This window comes from Piliocolobus tephrosceles, chromosome 21 (genome assembly GCF_002776525.5).
Source record: "Piliocolobus tephrosceles isolate RC106 chromosome 21, ASM277652v3, whole genome shotgun sequence".
In the NCBI taxonomy this organism is placed as follows: domain Eukaryota; kingdom Metazoa; phylum Chordata; class Mammalia; order Primates; family Cercopithecidae; genus Piliocolobus; species Piliocolobus tephrosceles.
This window is the reverse complement of record NC_045454.1, coordinates 32,777,822-32,797,963: the sequence shown is the minus strand read 5'-3', so window position 1 is coordinate 32,797,963 and position 20,142 is coordinate 32,777,822. Positions and strand designations below refer to the sequence as shown.

The window sequence follows — 20,142 nt, the reverse complement described above, 5'->3', positions numbered from 1 at the left end:
CGATGTTATCTTGTAGAATTTTTATAGTTTCAAGTTTTACATTTAAGTCTTTGATCCACCTTGGGTTGATTTTTGTATAAAGTGAGCAATGAAGATACAGTTTTATTCTTCTACATGTGGTTTGCCAATTATCTCAGCAGTATTTGTTGAATAGGATGTCTTTTCCCTACTTCATGTTTTTGTTTAGTTTGTTGAAGATCAGTTGGCTGAAAGTATTTGGCTTTATTTCTTTATTCACTATTCTGTTCCATTTGTCTATTTGCCTATTTTTATACCAGTACCATGCTGCTTTGGTAACTATAGTCTTGTAGTATAGTTTGAAGTCAGATAATATGATATCTCTAGATTTGTTCTTTTTGCTTAGTTTTGTTTTGGCTATGCGGGCTCTTTTATTTTAGGATGTTTTTCTAGTTTTGTGAGGAATGATTGTGGTATTTTGACAAGAATGGCATAAATTTGTAGATTGCTTCCAGCATTATGATGATTTTCGCAATATTGACTCTACACATCCATGAGCATGGGATGTGTTTCCATTTGTTTGTGTCATCTTTGATTTCTTTCAGCAGTGTTTTCCTTTTTTTTTCTTTTTGAGACAGAGTCTTGCTCTGTTGCCCAGGTTGGAGTGCAGTGGCTGGATTTCAGCTCACTGCAAACTCTGCCTCCCAGGTTTATGCCATTCTCCTGCCTCAGCCTCCCAAGTAGCTGGGACTATAGGCGCCCGCCACCTCGCCCGGCTAGTTTGTATTTTTCAGTAGAGATGAGGTTTCACCGTGTTAGCCAGGATGGTCTCGATCTCCTAACCTCGTGATCCGCCCTTGTTGTCCTCCCAAAGTGCTGGGATTACAGGCATGAGCCACCGCGCCCAGCCTTTCAGCAGTGTTTTCTAATACTCTTTGTAGAGGTCTTTCACCTCTTTGGTTAGGTATATTCCTAAGTATATTTTTTCTGCAGCTGGTGTAAAGGGGTTGAGTTCTTGACTTGATTCTCAGCTCAGTCACTTGGTGTATACAGTGATATTGATTTGTGTACATTGATTTCATATCCTGAAACTTTACTAAATTTATTTATCAAATCTAGGAGCTGTTTGAATAAGTCTTTAGAGTTTTCTAGGTATACAATCATATCATCAACAAGCAGTGACAGTTTGACTTTCTCTTTACCAATTTGGATGCCCTTTATTCCATTTCTTCTTTTTGATGGAGTCTCACTCTGTCACCAGTCTGGAGTGTAGTGGCCCAGTCTGGGCTCACTGCAACCTCCACCTTCTGGGTTCAAGCGATTCTCCTGTCTCAGCCTCCCAAGTAGCTAAGACAACAGGTACATGCCACCACACCCAACTGATTTTTGTGTTTTTAGTAGAGATGGAATTTCATCATGTTGGCCACAATGGTCTCGATCTTTTGACCTCAGGATCTGCCCGCCTCAGCCTCCCAAAGTACTGGGATTACAGGTATGAGCCACCGCTCACTTATACTTTGATTTGCTACGTCTTTTTTCTGCATGAATGTTAACAGAATTATAGATAGATGTAGATATAGATATACGTAAGTACATAAACACACAGGATTATATTAGTTTGTATATGTAAATATTTATGCATACAAAAGATATTCATCAATAGACATTTCTAATTTTCCAGCCTAACCTGAAGACACAGATGAAGACTTACTTTTCACCTATATTGCTTTATACCATCTCAGATTGGAACACAGCCATAAAGCATTATGTATAAACATGAACAAACTTCATGTTCATGAGCATGGCCTGTGAAGTAATATTTTGGTAGTGTGATGTAAGGCTTTATGTCCAGCTTAGCATTTTAGGTCCTTACTTTTCTTCTCAGAGTATGCCTGTATTATTCATATCCATCATTTTGAGCCTAGCTTGATGTCTACACTTTCCAAGTTTAGCTAATCAGTTGGTTATATTTACCTGAGCTGACCTAATTGGCTTTTTGCAATCATGCATGCTGAGCTAAGTTGCTTATTTAACTTATCTGTGATGCAGGGGTAGAGATGAAGATGATCTCTGTCCTACATGGGACATATGCACGAATAAACTTGACCTATACATACATATGTGACTCATTCTTTGTGTATATGTTTATCCATCAACCTATCTTATATCCATATTTATATTTACAGAAAAAAGGCACTGAAGTAATGTTGGTTAAAAGGTCATTTCTATTTTCTTTACTTCCAGACTATGTAAATCCAATCAGCCAGTTATCTCAGTGAAGATTTATAAAATCCAAGTCAAAACTTTGCCACACTTTTGTTTTTTTCATAAATTTGAAAATGTCCTTCTTACCTGGCACCCAGGTCTTTTCATTTCTGAATCTCAATATATCAGCCTAGTGGGCTTCTGTCCATCCAGTTGAAAAAAGCAGGAATGTCTGACATCAATAAGACTATCCTTACTCAGAAAGAAGAAAGAAGTTTTGAGCTAGCTAATAAGAGCCACCATTGGCACTTCTGTACATGATCACTATGGTCTGGTTGAAATGCGGGCTGGTACCATGTACAGTCATATTTGCTTTCACTATGACGGCCTATCTTCCAGAAAGAGTGCTAGACTTTTGTCCCATTACCATAAAGATACTACTTCAGTCACAAAGATGAAAAGACAAAATTGTACTTTTACATCACATACTCATAAAAATGAAGTTGATCCCATGTCTTAAAGAAAGCCCTGATGAGAAAAAAAAAATAAACATTTTACAATTTAGGTGAGAATCTTAGGACTGGGACTGGTTTACCTCTGGCCATATGTTCAACATGAAGGGATGGATCAACCTTGACATGGCAGTGAATGACTTCCGTTGGTTAGTGCATGCTCATTTTCCAGAAGTGAGCAACAAAGACCAATGCTTCCTTTATATATGTTAAATGCAGCAGGATGTATGTCAGAGCATACCTTTATTAGTGTACTCTTCTAGATCTAGTTTACAGGGCAAATATATTTATACATGTATAGAAGTTACTTTTCTTGGGGGGAGGGGGATGGAGTCTCACTCTCTTGCCCAAACTGGAGTGCAGTGGTGCAATCTCAGTTCACTGCAACCTCTGCCTCCTGGGTTCAAGTGATTCTCCTGCCTCACCCTCCCAAGTAGCTGGGACTACAGGGATGCACCACTACACCCAGCAAATTTTTGTATTTTTAGTAGAGACGGGGTTTCACCATATTGGCGAGTCTGATCTCGAACTCCTGACTTCATGATCTGTCTACCTCAACCTCCCAAAGTGCTGAGATTACAGGCCTGAGCCACTGCAGCTGACCAGGTAAATAGATTTTTAAAACTTACATACAGGATTATAGGAGTATATCTAGGTAAATATTTATATATACAAGAAATGTTCCCCAATAGACCATTTTTAATCACTTGGCATATACAAATTATACAAATATATAATTACTTTCAATCTCTTTTGCTCAGTAGCATTTCAGAATGGAACATAGCCATACAATATTGTTTATATAAACATTAAAAAAACCCTTCACCTTCAGTAGCATAGGCTTCAGAAATAAGCTGACAGCAAAGCCATGTTATTCATGCTGTTCAGGTTTGCATTTCAGGGCCCTGCATTCCTTCTCAGTGTATGTATGTGCTCTTCACACCCACTAGTTTGGGCCTGCTTTGATAAACCTGTAGTCACTATTTAGATAATTGTTTGATTGGATCTACCTAGGCTAAGAAAATTGGCTGATTGGAATCACCTTGGGTTAATCTAATTGGCTAGATTCACCTATACTGATATAATTGGCTAATTGGTATTACTTGGGCTCATTTAATTGGCAAATTGGAATCACCTTGGGCTAATCTAATTGACTAATTGGATTCACCTTTACTGATACAATTGACTAATTGGTATCACTTGGGCTCATTTAATTGGCTGATTGGAATCACCTGGGCTGAGCTAACTAGCCGACTAGAATCACATGAGCTGAGTTCATTGACCCTGTCTTGAGGAGAATGAGTAAGGTAATGACCTCTTACATACTTTTCTTTGGGGGCTTTTATTTTTCAAGACATACTCATAAATAGACATTAATTAGACATATGTATATAAGCCTTAGTTTTTATATGTGTTTTTTCCTACATACCATACATGTCTTATATCTGTTTCTAAATCTACAGAAGAAAGTTTTCTGCTGGGCATGGTGGCTCACGCTTGTAATCCCAGCACTTTGGAAGGCTGAGGTGGGCTGATCACCCAAGATCAGGGATTCCAGACCAGCGTGGCCAACATGGTAATACCCCGTCTCTACTAAAAGTATAAAAATTAGCCGGGCATAGTGGCAGGCGCCTGTAGTCCCAGTTACTCGGGAGACTGAGGGAGGAGAATCGCTTGAACCTGGGAGGTGGAGGTTGCAATGAGCTGAGATCATTGTGCCACTGCACTCCAGATATTAGTATATCTGGGCCCTGCTTTTCTTCTCAGTGTAGATAAGTGCTTTTTACATCCACCATTCTGACTTAATGAATCTACAGTCACTCTTCAGATTATTGGCTGATTCGATCCACCTGGGCAGAACTAATTGCCTTATTGGAATCAGCTAACTTTAGCTAATTGGTTAATTAGATACTGCTAAACTGAGCTAATTGACTGATTGGAAACACAGGGTTTCAACTAACTGGCTAACTGGACTCGCTAGAACCTAGCTGATTTCCTGACTAAAATCACATGAGCTGAGCTTTTTGTTTAGAATCATCATCGGCCGGGCGCGGTGGCTCAAGCCTGTAATCCCAGCACTTTGGGAGGGCGAGACGGGCGGATCACGAGGTCAGGAGATCGAGACCATCCTGACTATCACGGTGAAACCCCGTCTCTACTAAAAATACAAAAACTAGCCGGGTGAGGTGGCGGGCGCCTGTAGTCCCAGCTACTCGGGAGGCTGAGGCAGGAGAATGGCGTAAACCCAGGAGGCGGAGCTTGCAGTGAGTTGAGATCCGGCCACTGCACTCCAGTCCCGGCGACAGAGCGAGACTCCGCCTCAAAAAAAAAAAAAAAAAAAAAAAAAAATAGAATCATCGAGGCTGAGTTAATTGGCAAATTAGATTCACCAGGGCTAATCTCAGTGCCTGATTGAAATTGTTAAGGCTGAACTAATTGGCTGTTTGAAATCACCTGGCCTGAGCTAAGTTACTGATTGGAATCACGTGGGTTGAGTCAATTGGCAAAATGTAATCACCTGGGCTGAGGAAATTTACTGATTGGAATTGCCTAGATTGAGCTGATTGGGTAAATGGAATCACTTGGGCTGAGCTATTTGGCTAATGCGATTCTCCTGGGCTCAGCTAATTTGCTATTTGAAAACACCTAACTTGAGCTTATTGGCTTATTAAATTTGCCTGATGAAATTGTATTCATATATCTTGAGGAGCATGAGTGGGACATAACCTCTGATTTACTTTTCATTTGTGAGTTTTTTGTTTTGTTTTGTTTTGTTTTGTTGATGGAGTCTCACTCTGTCACCGAGGTTGGAGTGCAATGGCTCCATCGCTACTCACCGCAACCTCCACCTCCCAGGTTCAAGTCATTCTCCTGCCTCAGCCTCCCAAGTATCTGGGATTACAGGAACCCGCCACCACACCCAGCTCCATCTGAAAAAAAAAAAAAAAAAAAAAAGATTCTATTTCTATGTCACATATTTGAAAATAAAAGCCCTAAATTTGAGGGAAGCTTTAAAAAGAATTATTTCTCATTTGCAAATTTGTGTTAAGGCCTTCAAGCTGAGGCTAGTTTATCCATGTTTTCATGTTCACCAGAATTAAAAAGGACATTTTTGACTTGGCAATAAATGATTCTCATGGCCTTAGTACATTTTTGCTAACAGATGTGAGCAACAAAAACCAATTCTTTCTTTGAAAACATTAAATGCAGCAAGATGCAGGTCAGAGCATACCTCCATTTGTGTGCTTTAATCGATGGAATTTAAAGGGCAAATAAGATTTTGCATTTATTGAAGTTTTTCTTTAACTTGCTGTAAGTACCAACACCCATTTATCGTTTGACCTCTTATATCTTTATTCTGTCTGCATATGGAAAAAATGATAGTTAGATCTGTATATAGATAGTCATGGGTAGACAGATAAACACACACATACAGAATTATATGACTTCGCCTATGGAGATATTTATGTATACAAAACATATTAATCAACAAACATTTTAAATTCCCCAGCCTACACTGAGGATGCAGATATAAACTTACTCTCACCTATATGGATCCATACCATCTCAGAACGGAACACAGCCATACAATGTTATGTTTAAACATCAACAAAGCTTCACATATGGGTGCATGGCCTGGGAAGTATGTTTTTGGTAAAGCCATTTAAGACTAGTTCCAGCTTAGCATTTCAGGGCCCTGCATCTTTTCTCACTGTATGCCTATGTGATTCACATTTGCCATTTGGGTCCTGCCTGGATGTCTTCCAGTTTAGCTAATTGACTTATATCCATCTAACATGGTCTAAGTGGCTCATTAAACTCAGCTGGGCTATAGAAGTTGGGAAGGAAAACGACCTCTGACCTACTTATTCTGAGGCTTCTCTACAGGACATATGCAATAATGGAAATTATATTGGCATACCTATGTTACCCATTTTCCGTGCATATGTTTCTCTAGCCACCTATCTTATATCTGTATCTATATGTATAAAAAAGACTGCCAAAGAAGAGTAGGTTAAAGGTGATTTTTACTTCATTTTGCATTCAGGCCAGGTAAATCCAATCAGCCATTAGCTCAGTGAAGTTTTATCAAATCCAATCCACCACCAAATCATGTTGTGCTAAATGTGAAAAATCCTCATTACTGGGCACCAAGGTGTTTTAAATGCAGAGTCTAAACAAAATAGCCCACGGGGTTCTGTCCATCCAGCTAGGAATCTTCAGACATGCCAGTGAGCCTAATTTTTTTCACAAGGAGCTCTGGCCTGATCAATAAGAACCACCTTTGGTGCTTCAGTGCAGTGTCATTATCGAAGGCAGCCAGGTAACACGTACCATTATATTTGCTTTCAGTATCATAATCTATCTTCTAATAAGAAACTTAGGCTTTCTTTCCATTATCATAAAGACCCTAATTTAGCTATAAAGGCAAAAGGGCAAGAGTGTACTTTCACATTGCACACACGTGGAAATATACAAGAGCCCCTGTCTTGATGAAAGTCTCTTAATAAGAAAAAATAAACATTCTCAAATTTTGGTGAGAAACTTCTGACTGAGGCTAGTTCAACTTTGGCCCCATATGTAACAGAAACAGAAGGATCAACATTGACATGGCAATGAACAACTTCCATTGCCTTAGTGCAATTTTTTGTTTTGTTGTTTTTGAGATGGAGTTTCGCTCATTTGGCCCAGGCTGGAGTGTAATGGCACGATCTCGGCTCACCACAACCTCCGCCTCCTGGGTTCAAGCAATTCTCCTGTCTCAGCCTCCTGAGTAGCTGGGATTACAGGCATGCATCATCACGCCTGGCTAATTTTGTATTTTTAATAGAGATGGGGTTTTGCTATGGTGGTCAGGCTGGTCTCTAACCCTTGATTTCAGGTGATGTGCCCGCCTCCGCCTCCCAAAGTGCTGGGATTACATAAGTAAGCCATCACACTTCGCCCCTTAGTGCATTTTTATCTCTCAGAAGCAAGAAACAACAAAAAATGCTTTTTCATATATATTAAATGCAGCAGAATGTATATTAGAGTATATTTTTATTTGTGTAGTATTTGTGATATTGTTTATAGGATTTATATATAACTTATACATGTATAGACGTTACTTTTTTTGTTTCGTTTTTGTTTTTGTTTTGGTTTCTTGAGATGGAGTTATTGGGGGCAACGCTGAGGACAGCGGAGAATGAACAGACACAAGAGACAAAGACAAACAGAGAACATGGCGGCCGCGCCTAGAGCCTCCGCCTCACTTTATTTATACTTCATAAATCCCACGTCAGCAAAAATAGCACAATGCAAAACAAACTTTCTGCACCCAGATGTAACCTTCTGCTTAGTTCCTTGTCTCTAAGCTTTTTCTTATTTGTCCGCCTTCTTGGCGCCTACTAGAGTTCATTAAAAGTTCAACTCGAGATACTGTCCTTGACTACTGGAGTTCATTAAAAGTGCAACTAGCTAGAGATACTGTCCTTGAGCCTTATCTATTCTTAGCATATTGTTTTCAATGGCCCCTGCAGGAGTCTCGCTGGGATGCCCAGGCTGGAATGCAGTGGTGCAATCTCAGCTCACTACGACCTCAGCTTCCCAGGTACAAGCGATTCTCTCGCCTCAGCCCCCCAAGTAACTGGGGTTCCTTTGCCCACCACCCGGTCTGGCTAATTTTTGTATTTTTAGTAGAGACGAGGTTTCACCATGTTGGCCAGGCTGTTCTCGAACTCCTGACCTCAGGTGATCTGCCCACTTCTGCCTCCCAAAGTGCTGGGATTACAGGCATGAGCCACTGCGCCTGGGGGGGGAAGTTACTTTTATCTTACTATTCATAGCAATGCATATCAATACAAAGATTGATACATCTAGATATAAATATACATAAGAAGACAAATACATAATTATATAAATATTCCATCTAAATATTTATGTATACAAAACACGTTCCCCAAAAGACATTTTTAATCTTCTAGCATGCACTAAAGATGCTGATGTAGAATTACCTTTTTTCTTTTGCTAAATAACATGTCAGAATGGAACACAGCCATACAATGTTGTTTATGTAAATATCAACAAAGCTTTATCTTCAAGGGCAAAGCCGTAGAAATAAGCTGAAAACAAACCCATGTAACACATCTGTCCAGGTTAGTATTTCAGCGCCCTGCATGTCTCCTCAGTGTGTGCATGTCCTGTTCACATCACCATTTGGGGCCTGCCTTAATGAAGCCACAGTCTCTATTCAAATAATTGTATGATTGGATTGCCCTGGGCTGATCTACTTCGCTGGTTGGAATCACCTGGGCTATGCAAACTGGCTGATTGGAATCATCTGGGTTCTGCTAATTTGCTTATTTAATTTACCTCAGCTTCAGGGGTAGAATACGGAGATGTCATCTGACCTACTTTATTTCTGAGGCTTTTTTTTTGTGTCGTGTTTATGCACAAATAAACATTACGTAGACATACCCATGTGACTCAATTTTTGTGTATATGTTTATCTAGCCACCTATTTTATATTTATATCTATGTGTACAGAAAGAAGCCTATAAAATAAACTTGTTCAGAGGTGATTTCCATTTTCTTTTCCTACAGGTTAGGTAAATCCAATCAGTTACTTAGCTCAGTGAAGATTTACTCAAACCAAGCCACACGCCACGTCACATTTTTTTCCATAAGTGTAAAAATGTTTTTAATAACCTGGCACCTGGGTGTTTTTAATTCTGGTCTCATAAAACAAGCGCAGTGAGGTTTTTTTCATGTATCTAGGAACTGCCAAAAATGTTTGACACAAGTGGACTGAGCCTTCCTCATAAAGAAGATTTGACCTGGCAAATAAGAGCCACCTGTGGCACTTCAGTGACTGTTCTATCCCATTTGAAATGTGGCCAAGTACCATATACCATTGTATTTGCTTCATCGTCACCATTTGTCTTCTAAAAAGAGACCTAGACTTGTTTTTTATTACCATTAATACCCGACTTCTGCCACAAAGACAAAAAGACTGTGATTTTACATCACACACTTTTGAAAAAAAAAAATAGAGTTCTTGTCTTGATAGAAGTTCTATCTAGACTAGGTGAGAGATTAAATGACTACCAGGAGCTAGATAATTGCTGTTTTACTAACAAATACTCATTTTCATTTCTATATTATCTCGTTATATTAATTATGAAGTAATAACTGATTTGCTTTCTAGGAAACTGATTTACTTTCTAGGAAACTGATTTGCTTTCTAGGAAACCAATTTGCTTTCTAGGCTCACCAGGGCGAGTATTAAAGGACCAGCCAGTAGGCAAGGCTAGGAGCAAAACTGCAAATTTATTTTTTTTTTTGGTCAGCCAGCTTTGTTGGGGAGGGGTGAGGTCCGTCGGTCTCCGGCAGGGGAGGCCGGGGGAGTCACCCGGTGGAGCTCTCGGGCGAGGTTCCTAATGCAGTCCTGACAGGAGTGGGGGCTGAGGAAGTTGGCACAGCATGCTCGCCTGGAGCGGCTTTTATGTCCTGGGCCTGGGAGTGGGCGGGCAGTGGGCGGGACATAGGCGGGTAGGGGCCCGGCGATAGGCGTGGCTAGGCGGTTCCGGTTTTTCTCCGTGGGAGGTCGGGTTGCGCCTGTGCAGTCACCCGTGTCTTTCCTGGGCAGGGAAAGTTGACAGTGAAGAACCCGGAACTGCGCCATCTTGCCTCCGTTCGTCCAAACAATAACGTTTATCTGGGAAATTTCAAAAAAACTTATTTTTCATCAACCATAATAGTAATCAAAGACAGAGAAATGGAGGTTTTTAACATTCATAATTTATATTTTGAAATTAAAATGCTTCTAGAATAAAAAAGGAAAGGAAGAAAGAAATACACAAACAAATGAAAGGCAGCCTGGTCAACATGGTGAAAGCCTGCCTCTACTAAAAATACAAAAATTAGTCAATTGTGGTGGTGCACACCTGTAATCTCAGCTACTTGGGAGGCTGAGGCACTATAATCACTTGAATCCGGGAGGTGGATGCTGCAGTGAGTGGAGATTGTGCCACTGCACTCCAGCTTGAGTGACAGAATGAGACTCCTTCTCAAACAAAACAAAATAAAAAAATAAAAGAGAAGGAAGGAAGTGGGTTACTCACAATAGCTAAGGTATGGAATCAACCTAAATGTGCATCAATAGGTAAATGAAGAAAGAAAATGTGGTATATGTACACAATGCAATTCTATTCAGCCCTTAAAAATAAAGTCTTATTTTCAACAACATTCATGAACCTGAATGATGTGCTGAGTCAAATAAGAATAAAACTGGATCTTCATTGCTCACTGCAACCTTCATCTCCTGGGATCAAGCGATTTTCCTGCCTCAGCCTCTCCAGTACCTGCAATTACAGGTGTCTGCCACCATGCCTGACTAATTTTTATATTTTTAGTAGAGACAGGTCTCAAGCTCCTGACCTCAAGTGGTCCACCCACCTTGGCCCCTCAAAGTGGTGGGATTACAGGCATGAGCCACCGTGCCTGGCCCACATAATCCAGTGTCTAAAGTGTGAAAAAAAATTAAACTCGCCAGGCACAGTGGCTCATGCATGTAATCTCAGCACTTTGGGAGGCCAAAGTGGGCAAATCATGAGGTCAGGTGTTCGAGACCAGCCTGACCAACATGGTGAAACCCCGTCTCTACTAAAAATACAAAAATTGGCTGGGCACGTTGGCTCACGCCTCTAATCCCAGCACTTTGGGAGGCCGAGATGGGTGGATCACGAGGTCAGGAGATTGAGACCATCCTGGCTAACACGGTGAAACCCCGTCTCTACTAAAAAATACAAAAAACTAGCCGGGCGAGGTGGCGGGCGCCTGTAGTCCCAGCTATTCAGGAGGCTGAGGCAGGAGAATGGCGTGAACTCAGGGGGTGGAGCTTGCAGTGAGCCGAGATCACGCCACTGCACTGTAGGCTGGGTGACAGAGCGAGACTCCATCTCAAAAAAGAAAAACAAAAAAAAAAAACCCAAAAATTAGCCAGGTGTGTGGTACGCACCTGTAATCCCAGTTACTCAGGAGGCTGAGGAAAAATGATTGCTTGAACCCAGGAGGTGGAGGTAGCAGTGAGCTGAGATCAGGCCACTGTACTCCAGCCTGGTCAACAGAGCGAGAATCCGTCTAAAAAAAAAAAAAAAAAAAAAAAAAAAATTAAACTCATAGAAGCAGACAATAAAATAATGAGGAAAAAATAAAAAATCCCCTATTGGGTTTTTGGTCTGGCTAAGAGAGCTTCTTCATGATCTTTCAGGGATTATATATTCTTTTATCTTCTGCATCCCTCTGCTTTCCAGCCAATAAGTGAAAAAAGATACAGAGAAGACACATTTGCTTTTTACCCACTTCACTTCCATTCACTATTAGTCAATGTGGGTATAGCTGAGAATAGCAGTTTTCTGGCAGGACAGCCACTTCTAAGCAATAAACAACACACTGAAAAAAAAAGTCTAAATCTTTCATGAAAAGCTAATGAATTTTAAGAAAAACAAACATATGCATCAATAATGCTTGTGGTAAAATAAAGATTATGTTAATTTCTATTCAGCTCCCAAAATATTTGATCAAAAGCTAACAAATATACAGGAGAAAGGGAATATTATTCTAAATAAGAATATTGAGAATGGTTATTTTGTCAATACAAGTAAAAATATGACCTCACACTAATAGTCTCACCTATAGTTGTACAACATCAAATGCTATTTTTTATTTAAAATTGTATTTCATATAGGTATTCAATTTATATCACCTTCCTTTGCTATTTCAATCCCTTCTCCACTTTATATCAGTGGAAAACAGGCCAGTAGGTACCAGGAAAGCACGTGGTGCTATTGCTGCTTTAACAGTGATCGTGAAGAGCACTTGTTTGGCTGCAACTCACATGTCAAACACTGTTATTTGGCTTAAAGTGAGGCAGAAGTTTAAAAATAATAAGTACTGCATTTATTCACCCCAAGAAAAGTAAAAGCTAAGGCCCAGAATGTGGCAAAGCAAAGGTTAAAAAGAAAAGAACAAGTTTGCCTCTACCTAGCAGCTCACTTCAAATAGTTAGAAGATAACACTGTCTGAACAGCCAAGTCCACTGTCTGATCTGCCCGGCTTAGCCTACCAATGTGCTGGGATTACAGGCATGAGCCACTGCGCCCAGCCCATATTCTATTTATATATCTGTATAATTTTTATTATGACCATAAAAATAACCCTGTCATCAATTACAATTTAATTGGATATTTTAAAATAACTAAAAGTGTATAATTACACTGTTTGGAATAGAAAGGATAAATACTAGAGGTGATGGATACCTTATTTACCCTAATTACTACATATTGTATACCTGAATCAAAATATGCTCTGTAAGACATATGTACACATACTATATACTCAGAAATAGTAATAATAAATTACGAAAAAAGATTAAAAATTTAACTAATGGGAACAATATTCTTCAATTCATTTGCAGTTTAAAGCTACTGGCAAAGTGATTACTAGTGATGGTAGTCCACAATATGCCAAATAGTATACTTCTTCCATCTTTTACTTACACCATTGAGTATGGTGGGATAGGTTAAAGTTAGTGGCATAATAATGCTTCATTAAATGCACAATAGTTTTAAGATGGTAAAAAATAAAATTAGGCCGGGCATATTGGCTCACACCTGTAATCCCAACACTTTGGGAGGCCGAGGTGGGCGGATCGCTTGAGCTTAGGAGTTCGAGACTAGCCTGACCAGTATGGGGAAACCCTGTGACTACTAAAAATACAAAAATTAGCCAGGAGTGGTGTCGCGCACCTGTAGTCCCCACTACTCGAGAGGCTAAGGCAGGAGGATTTCTTGAACTTGGGAGGCGGAGGTTGCAGTCATTGCGCTGAGATCATGCTGCTGCACTCCAGCCTGGGTGACAGAGCAAGACTCCATCTCAAAAGAAAAGTTAAATAAATAAATAAATAAAATATAAATTAAGTTCACACATAATCTAACAATTTTTAAATATACTGCATTTTATTACATAACAGTAAAATTAGTAAAATAATACAATAATTGATATACTTTAACTATAATTTATAATTTCTTTCTCTCAGTATAATGTAGAAAAGTATTACTCTGAACACCTACCTTAAACATTACTTAATTCAGGTTAACTACAATGAGCCTCTCCACTTATATTTTCATCATGCATCTTACATTTTAATGTCCTTACTCTTTTATAGAAAAGGTCATAAAGAATGCTCAATAAAGAATCTCTAATATCTCTGATGCAGTGACAATTGATCACATACGTTCACATGTGAATACAATAGAAATAAAGTAACAGCATAAAGTAATTTGAAAACTGTATTACATCATTATTCACTTTTCAAAAAATTGTTTTCAAGGAAACCAGTATAGTTTCAATGTAATTACAAAGCTTCAAAAAAATCTTTTAAAGTTATATACGAATAATTTAACAACTTTAGCTGTGAATTCATTTTTATACTCAACACTCTTATTTAGTGTAATGTCGGAAGTGTCAGTGCCTTATTCTTTAATTCTCTGATATGTACATACAATTAATTTTGAATTACATATTTTTTCATGTTGACTGCATCTGCAAAAATATATTTTAGTATAAACTCTGGTGTTTTCTGAGCTGTACTTTTTTTTTTTTTTTAAGTGTTTCCAAATTCATTACATTTGCAAGACTCTTCTCCCATATAAGTTCCCTAATGTTGAGCAAAGCTGGAGCAACTGCTTCAGGGTTTTCCTCTAGTACAAAATGTGTGCAATAAACCCCCTCTAAATTTGTAATGGTTGTCTTCAGAATAAACATTCTTCTTCGCTTTAAAGGCTTATATTTTCTGAAAGACTTTTTGACAGTAATTGCACTTTTAATGCTTTTATTAACTATGAACTTTCTTATGTTGAGTAAGATGTGAGTAGGCATTCATGGGTTTTCCATATTCTTTATATTTGTACAATTTTTCTCAAGGATACTAGCTTTCCTGCGAAATAACGTGTACACACTGACTAAAAGTTTTGCCACATTCTTCATGCTTGTAGGAATTTTGCCAGTATGAATTATCTTACTTACTATCAAAAATGGCAACCATATAAAGGCTGTTTCACATTTTATATATTTCTAGGGTTTCACACTAGTATAAATTTTTTATATATAGAAAGGATGGAGGTGTTGATAAAAGCTCTGTCACATCTTTCATGCTTGTAGAGTTCCTCTTCAGCATGAATTATCACCATGTCCCTTAAGAATTAAGAACTTGTGGCCAGGCATGGTGGCTCATGCCCATAATTCCAGCACTTTAGGAGGCCGAGGTGGGTGGATCATGTGAGGTCAGGAGTTGGATACCAGCCTCACAAACATGGCGTAACCCTGTCTCTACTAAAAATACAAAAGTTAGCTGGGCATGGGGGTGGGCACTGGTAATCCCCTCTACTTGGGAGGCTGAGGCAGCAGAATGGATTGAACCCAGGAGGTGGAGGTTGCAGTGAGTAGAGATTGTGCTGTTGCACACCAGCCTGGGTGATAAGAGTTGAAACTCCATCTCAAAAAAAAAAAAAAAAAAAAAAAAGAACTTGTTATATGCCTTGCCACATTCTTCACACTTGTAGGGTTTCTTTCTAGTATGAATTATGTGTAATAAAAGTTGAGAAGTTCCTTAAAAAATTTGTCACATTCTTTATATTTGTAGGGTTTATATTCCATATCAATTCTCATAGTTAGAATTGAGGGTTGGTTAAAAGCTTTTCCACATTCATCACATTCATATGGTTTCTCTCCAGTATGAATTATCTTATGTGTAGTAAGGTGTGAGGATAGGTGAAAAGCTCTGCCACATTACTCACATCTGTAGGGTTTCTCTCCAGTATGAAATCTCTTATGTGTAGTAAGTTTAGAGGAGCGCTCAAAGGCTTTGCCACATTCTTCACACCTGTAGGGTTTTCCAGTATGAATTTTCTTATGTGTAGTAAGGTTAGAGAACTGCTTAAAAGCTTTGCTGCATTCTTCACATTTGTAGAATTTCTCTCGAGTATGAATTATCTTGTGTGTAGTAAGGACTGAGGACTGGTTGAAGGCTTTGCCACATTCTTCACAATGGTAGGGTCTCTCTCCAGTATGAATTCTCTTATGTGTAGTAAGGATTGAGAACTGGTTGAAGGCTTTGCCACATTCTTCACATTTGTAGGGTCTCTCTCCAGTATGAATTTTCTTATGTGTAGTAAGGTTGGAGGAGTAGTTAAAAGCTTTGCCACATACTTCACAGTTGTAGGGTTTCTCTCCAGTATGAATTATCTTATGTGTAGTAACGTCTGAGGACCGCTTGAAGGCTTTGCCACATTCTTCACATTTGTAGGGTCTCTCTCCAATATGAATTTTCTTATGTCTAGTAAGGTTAGAGGAGTACTTAAAAGCTTTGCCACATACTTCACAGTTGTAGGGTTTCTCTCCAGTATGAATTATCTTATGTGTAGTAAGGTCTGAGGACCGCTTGAAGGCTTTGCCACATTCTTCACATTTGTAGGGTTTCTCTCCAGTATGAATTCTTTTATGTGTAGTAAGGGTAGAGGAGTATTTAAAGGCTTTGCCACATTCTTCACATTTGTATGGTTTCTCTTCAGTGTGAATTCTCTTGTGTGCAGTAAGGCTATAGGAGTACTTAAAGGCTTTGCCACATTCTTCACATTTGTAGGGTCTCTCTCCAGTATGAATTATCTTATGTGTCGTAAGGGTTGAGGACTTGTTGAAGGCTTTGCCACATTCTTCACATTTGTAGGGTTTCTTTTCCGTATGAATTATCTCATGTTTACTAAGGGCTGAGGATGACATAAAGGCTTTGCCACATTTATCACACTTGTACGGTTTCTCTCCAGTATGATTTCTTTTATGTGTAGTAAGAGTGGAGGAGTGCTTAAAGGCTTTGCCACATTCTTCACATTTGTAGGGTTTCTCTCCAGTATGTGTTTTCTTATGTCTAGTAAGGCTGCAAGAGTGGTTAAAGGCTTTGTCACATTCTTCACATTTGTAGGATTTCCCTCCAGTATGAATTTTCTTATGTGTAGTAAGAGTTGAGAACTGCTTACAAGCTTTGCCACATTCTATATATTTGAAAGGTTTTTTCCTAGCATGTCCTCTCTTTTGTCTGTTTGAATTTGAAAATTGATGAAACAGTTTCACATATTTATCACATTGAAATATTTTTCTTGGGGTAGTTGTCAAACATTGGTTAAGTTCATTATAACCTTCCTTGTGCACCTTACACACATCCATACTTTCACGTCCTTTTTTTAACTGTAAATCGCCATGTCCACATTTTTCGTACCTTCTCAGTATCACTTTTTGGAAAGAATCTTTTATGCTCTGCTCTGGCCAAAGGTCTTGGGCAAAATGAGAACATACAACTGAAAGAAACAACAAAAACACATTACTTCAATTGGTGGACTCAGATAAATATGAATATGTCATCTTGCTTATGTAGTTTGTATAAAACTATAAAAACTACATAAGCAAGATGACACAGCAAAATACCACAGCTGTAATTTCTTCCTGGACATATAAATTTAACAAAAACATACTGACCAAAATACATTTATAAAAAACTTATAAATAAGTTGTGAGGGGCCCCAGGTGAGCACAATGCAAAGGGCCAAATAGAAGAAATAGAAAAGTCTGTTACTTATACTCAACACAGCTGTTTTTGCTCTCCAGTATAACATTGTGCCTTCAAAAGCAAATTGTCGACTGGCCAGGGTGATTCATGCCTGTAATCCCAGCATGTTGGGAGGCTGACGTGGGTGGATCAGAAGGTCAGGAGTTCAAGACCAGCTTGACAAAGATGGTGAAATTCAATCTGTACTAAAATTCAAAAAATTAGCTTGGTGTGGTGCTGGACACCTGTAATCCCAGCTACTCAGGAGGCTGAGGCAGAGAATTGCTTGAACCTGGGAGGTGGAGGCTGCAGTGAGCTGAGATTCCCAGAATCTCTAGTTAAGACAATTGATTTCAGACTATGCCAGGACAAAGCTATATTACAAAGATTGTAACAGGTAGCATTTTGTTCATGTCAAAATCTCAAAGATTACAATAAATACAAAATATTAGAGCAATATGACCCCATCAAAGTTATAAAATTTTCAAAAGCAACCATAAAATGTATATAAAGTAATTTTAAAAATTCCCAGTAAACTGTACAGGTCAAGCTTGGTGGCTCATTCCTGGAATCCCAACACACTAGGAGGCCAAGGTGGGTAAACCACATTAGATCAGAGTTTGAGACCAGCCTCGCCAACATGGTGAAACCCTGTATCTACTAAAAATACAAAAACTAGCTGGGCGTGGTAGCATGTGCCTGTAATCCCAGCTACTTGGGAGGCTGACACACAAGAATTGCTTGAACTTGGGAGGGGACGATTGCAGTGAGTGGATATTGTACCACTGCACTCCAGACTGGGTGCCAGAGCAAGACTGTCTCAAAACTAAAATAAAATAGGCTGGGCACAATGGCTCACGCCTATAATCCCAGCAACTTACAAGGCCGAGGTGGGTGGATCATTTGAAGTCAGGAGTCCAAAATTAGCCTGGCCAACATGGTGAAAACCCGTCTCTGCTTAAAAATACAAAAAATTAGCCGGGCATGCCAGCAGCCACCTATAACTCCAGCTACTTGGGAGACGGAGGCAGGAGAATCGCTGGAACTCAGGAGGCAGAGGTTGCCATGAGCCGAGATCGCGCCACTGCACTCCAGAGACTGGGCAACAGAAAAAGACTCCATCTCAGAATGCATAAATAAATAAATAAATAAATTTGAAAAATATTAGGTCAGTGAAACAGATAAGTACTGAAGATAAAAATGAGGATAATAATAAGAAATATTAAAACAGCAAAAAACAAAAATTGTGGATATAAAAAATTCAAAAAATAACTGAAAAATTTCTTAAAACTAATGCAAACATGAAAAAGCTAAACAAACTAGGATACACACAAAGATATTTATAACAAACACATACAAGCAAAACTTCAAAACTCACAGATAACAGAATTTTAGGAGCTGCAATGAAGGCAGATGTAATGATGAAGAAGTTTTGTATTTAACTGAAGTTTATTTTTTACCACATTCAAATATATTGTCGGATCTTTTAGAGGTTTCATGTAATCCCCAAGGTACTGCTAAGAAAATATTTGTATGGATACACAAAAGAAAATTTAAAAAATCCTGAATGCATACCAATACAAAAATCAAAAAAACACAAAAACCACAGAAAGAGAAAAGGGGAGACAAAGATACAAGAAACAAATATAACAATTAATAAAATAACATTAGTAAGTTTTTCTCTTTCAGAAAACCATTAAATATATACATAATTATCTTTCCAATCAAGAGATATATTTTTTTTTTTTTTTTTTTTTACAAAAGTTTTTTCTTAAATGCACAACAGCTCCAAGACAACACTTAATTCCAGCTTTAGATGGCAAAAGATGTTACGGCAGGGAATATAGACGTTTAAATAAGGATGAAATAAAGGGTCACCATCTCCTCAGGTACAAGGAACAGCTTACTTTTTGCCAGATTTCTTAATTCCACCTGTGGCCAAGGGCCCCTTTCCTGCGGCCTTCGCTTTTAGCTCCTCGAGTTTCTTCTGCTCCTCTTTTTGTTTCTGCTTGAAAGCCTTATCTTCCTCGTCCATCTCCTTGGCCTGCTTCTTAGGCTGTTTCAGTGGCTTCTTCTTGCCACCTTCGCGGCCGGACATGGCGCCTGCCGCCCCTTCCCCGAGATATACTTTCAATAAACAGGTTTATTAAAAAATTATAAAAATCAAGATTCAACTTGCCTTTCTACAAGAGTCAGTTGAGATCTAATGAAAAAAAAAGACTGAAAGTGGCAAGATGGAAGTAGAAATTTCATGTAAATATTAACAAAATGAGAGAAGGGGTCAAAATAATATTACATAAGCTACATGTTAAGTTAAAAACTGTCATACTTTATAAAATGTACTTTAAGTCAAAACTTCAAAAAGACAAAGAAGGACATTAAAAAAATATACAGATTCATTCACTGGGAACCTATTACAAATTTGTATATACATGTGTATATTTATGTGTATGTGTCTCATATTGGGGTTTCAAAGATATAAAGCAAATACTAACAAAACTGAATAAACACAGAGAGAGCAATATAATTATAATATGACATTTCAATACTCCACTTTGTAATAAAACAAGAGAGAATATTAGTAAGGAAACAGAAGGCTATAAGGCAGTAAAAAACAATGATTTCTTTTTTTTACTATTATTATACTTTAAGTTCTAGGGTACAAAAAACAATGATTTCTAATGAAAGTATAGAGAACACTCCTCAACAACAACAGAATACACAGCCTTCTCAATAGCTCATACAACTTTCTTCTTTATAGACCACCTGTTAGGCCAAAAACAAAGCCTTAACACATTTTTTAAAACTGAAATTTTATAGATCACTTTC

The 20,142-nt window shown here is 38.5% G+C and overlaps 2 protein-coding genes across 3 annotated transcripts in view; both read right to left on the bottom strand.

Moving 5' to 3' along the window:
• Positions 1–13,527: 13,527 nt before the first annotated feature.
• The window catches only part of LOC111524849 (zinc finger protein 626-like), a 31,930-nt gene continuing 25,315 nt past the window's right edge, over positions 13,528–20,142 (bottom strand). The window contains exons 4-5 of one of the 2 annotated variants that reach the window (XM_023190137.3): positions 15,512–17,065; positions 13,528–13,588 (exon numbers count right to left, since the gene is read on the bottom strand). In XM_023190137.3, coding sequence (XP_023045905.2) covers positions 13,545–13,588; positions 15,512–17,065 — 1,598 coding nt within the window. In that variant the 3' untranslated portion in view covers positions 13,528–13,544. Of the gene's footprint in view, positions 13,589–13,647; positions 17,066–20,142 lie in introns of those variants that run through there. The other variant, XM_023190138.3, reaches the window with a different exon arrangement.
• LOC111524855 (translation machinery-associated protein 7) lies at positions 19,050–19,475 on the bottom strand. The gene has a single exon (XM_023190143.3). It carries the CDS (start codon positions 19,409–19,411, stop codon positions 19,217–19,219), a length of 195 nt encoding a protein of 64 aa, XP_023045911.1. The 5' UTR covers positions 19,412–19,475; the 3' UTR covers positions 19,050–19,216.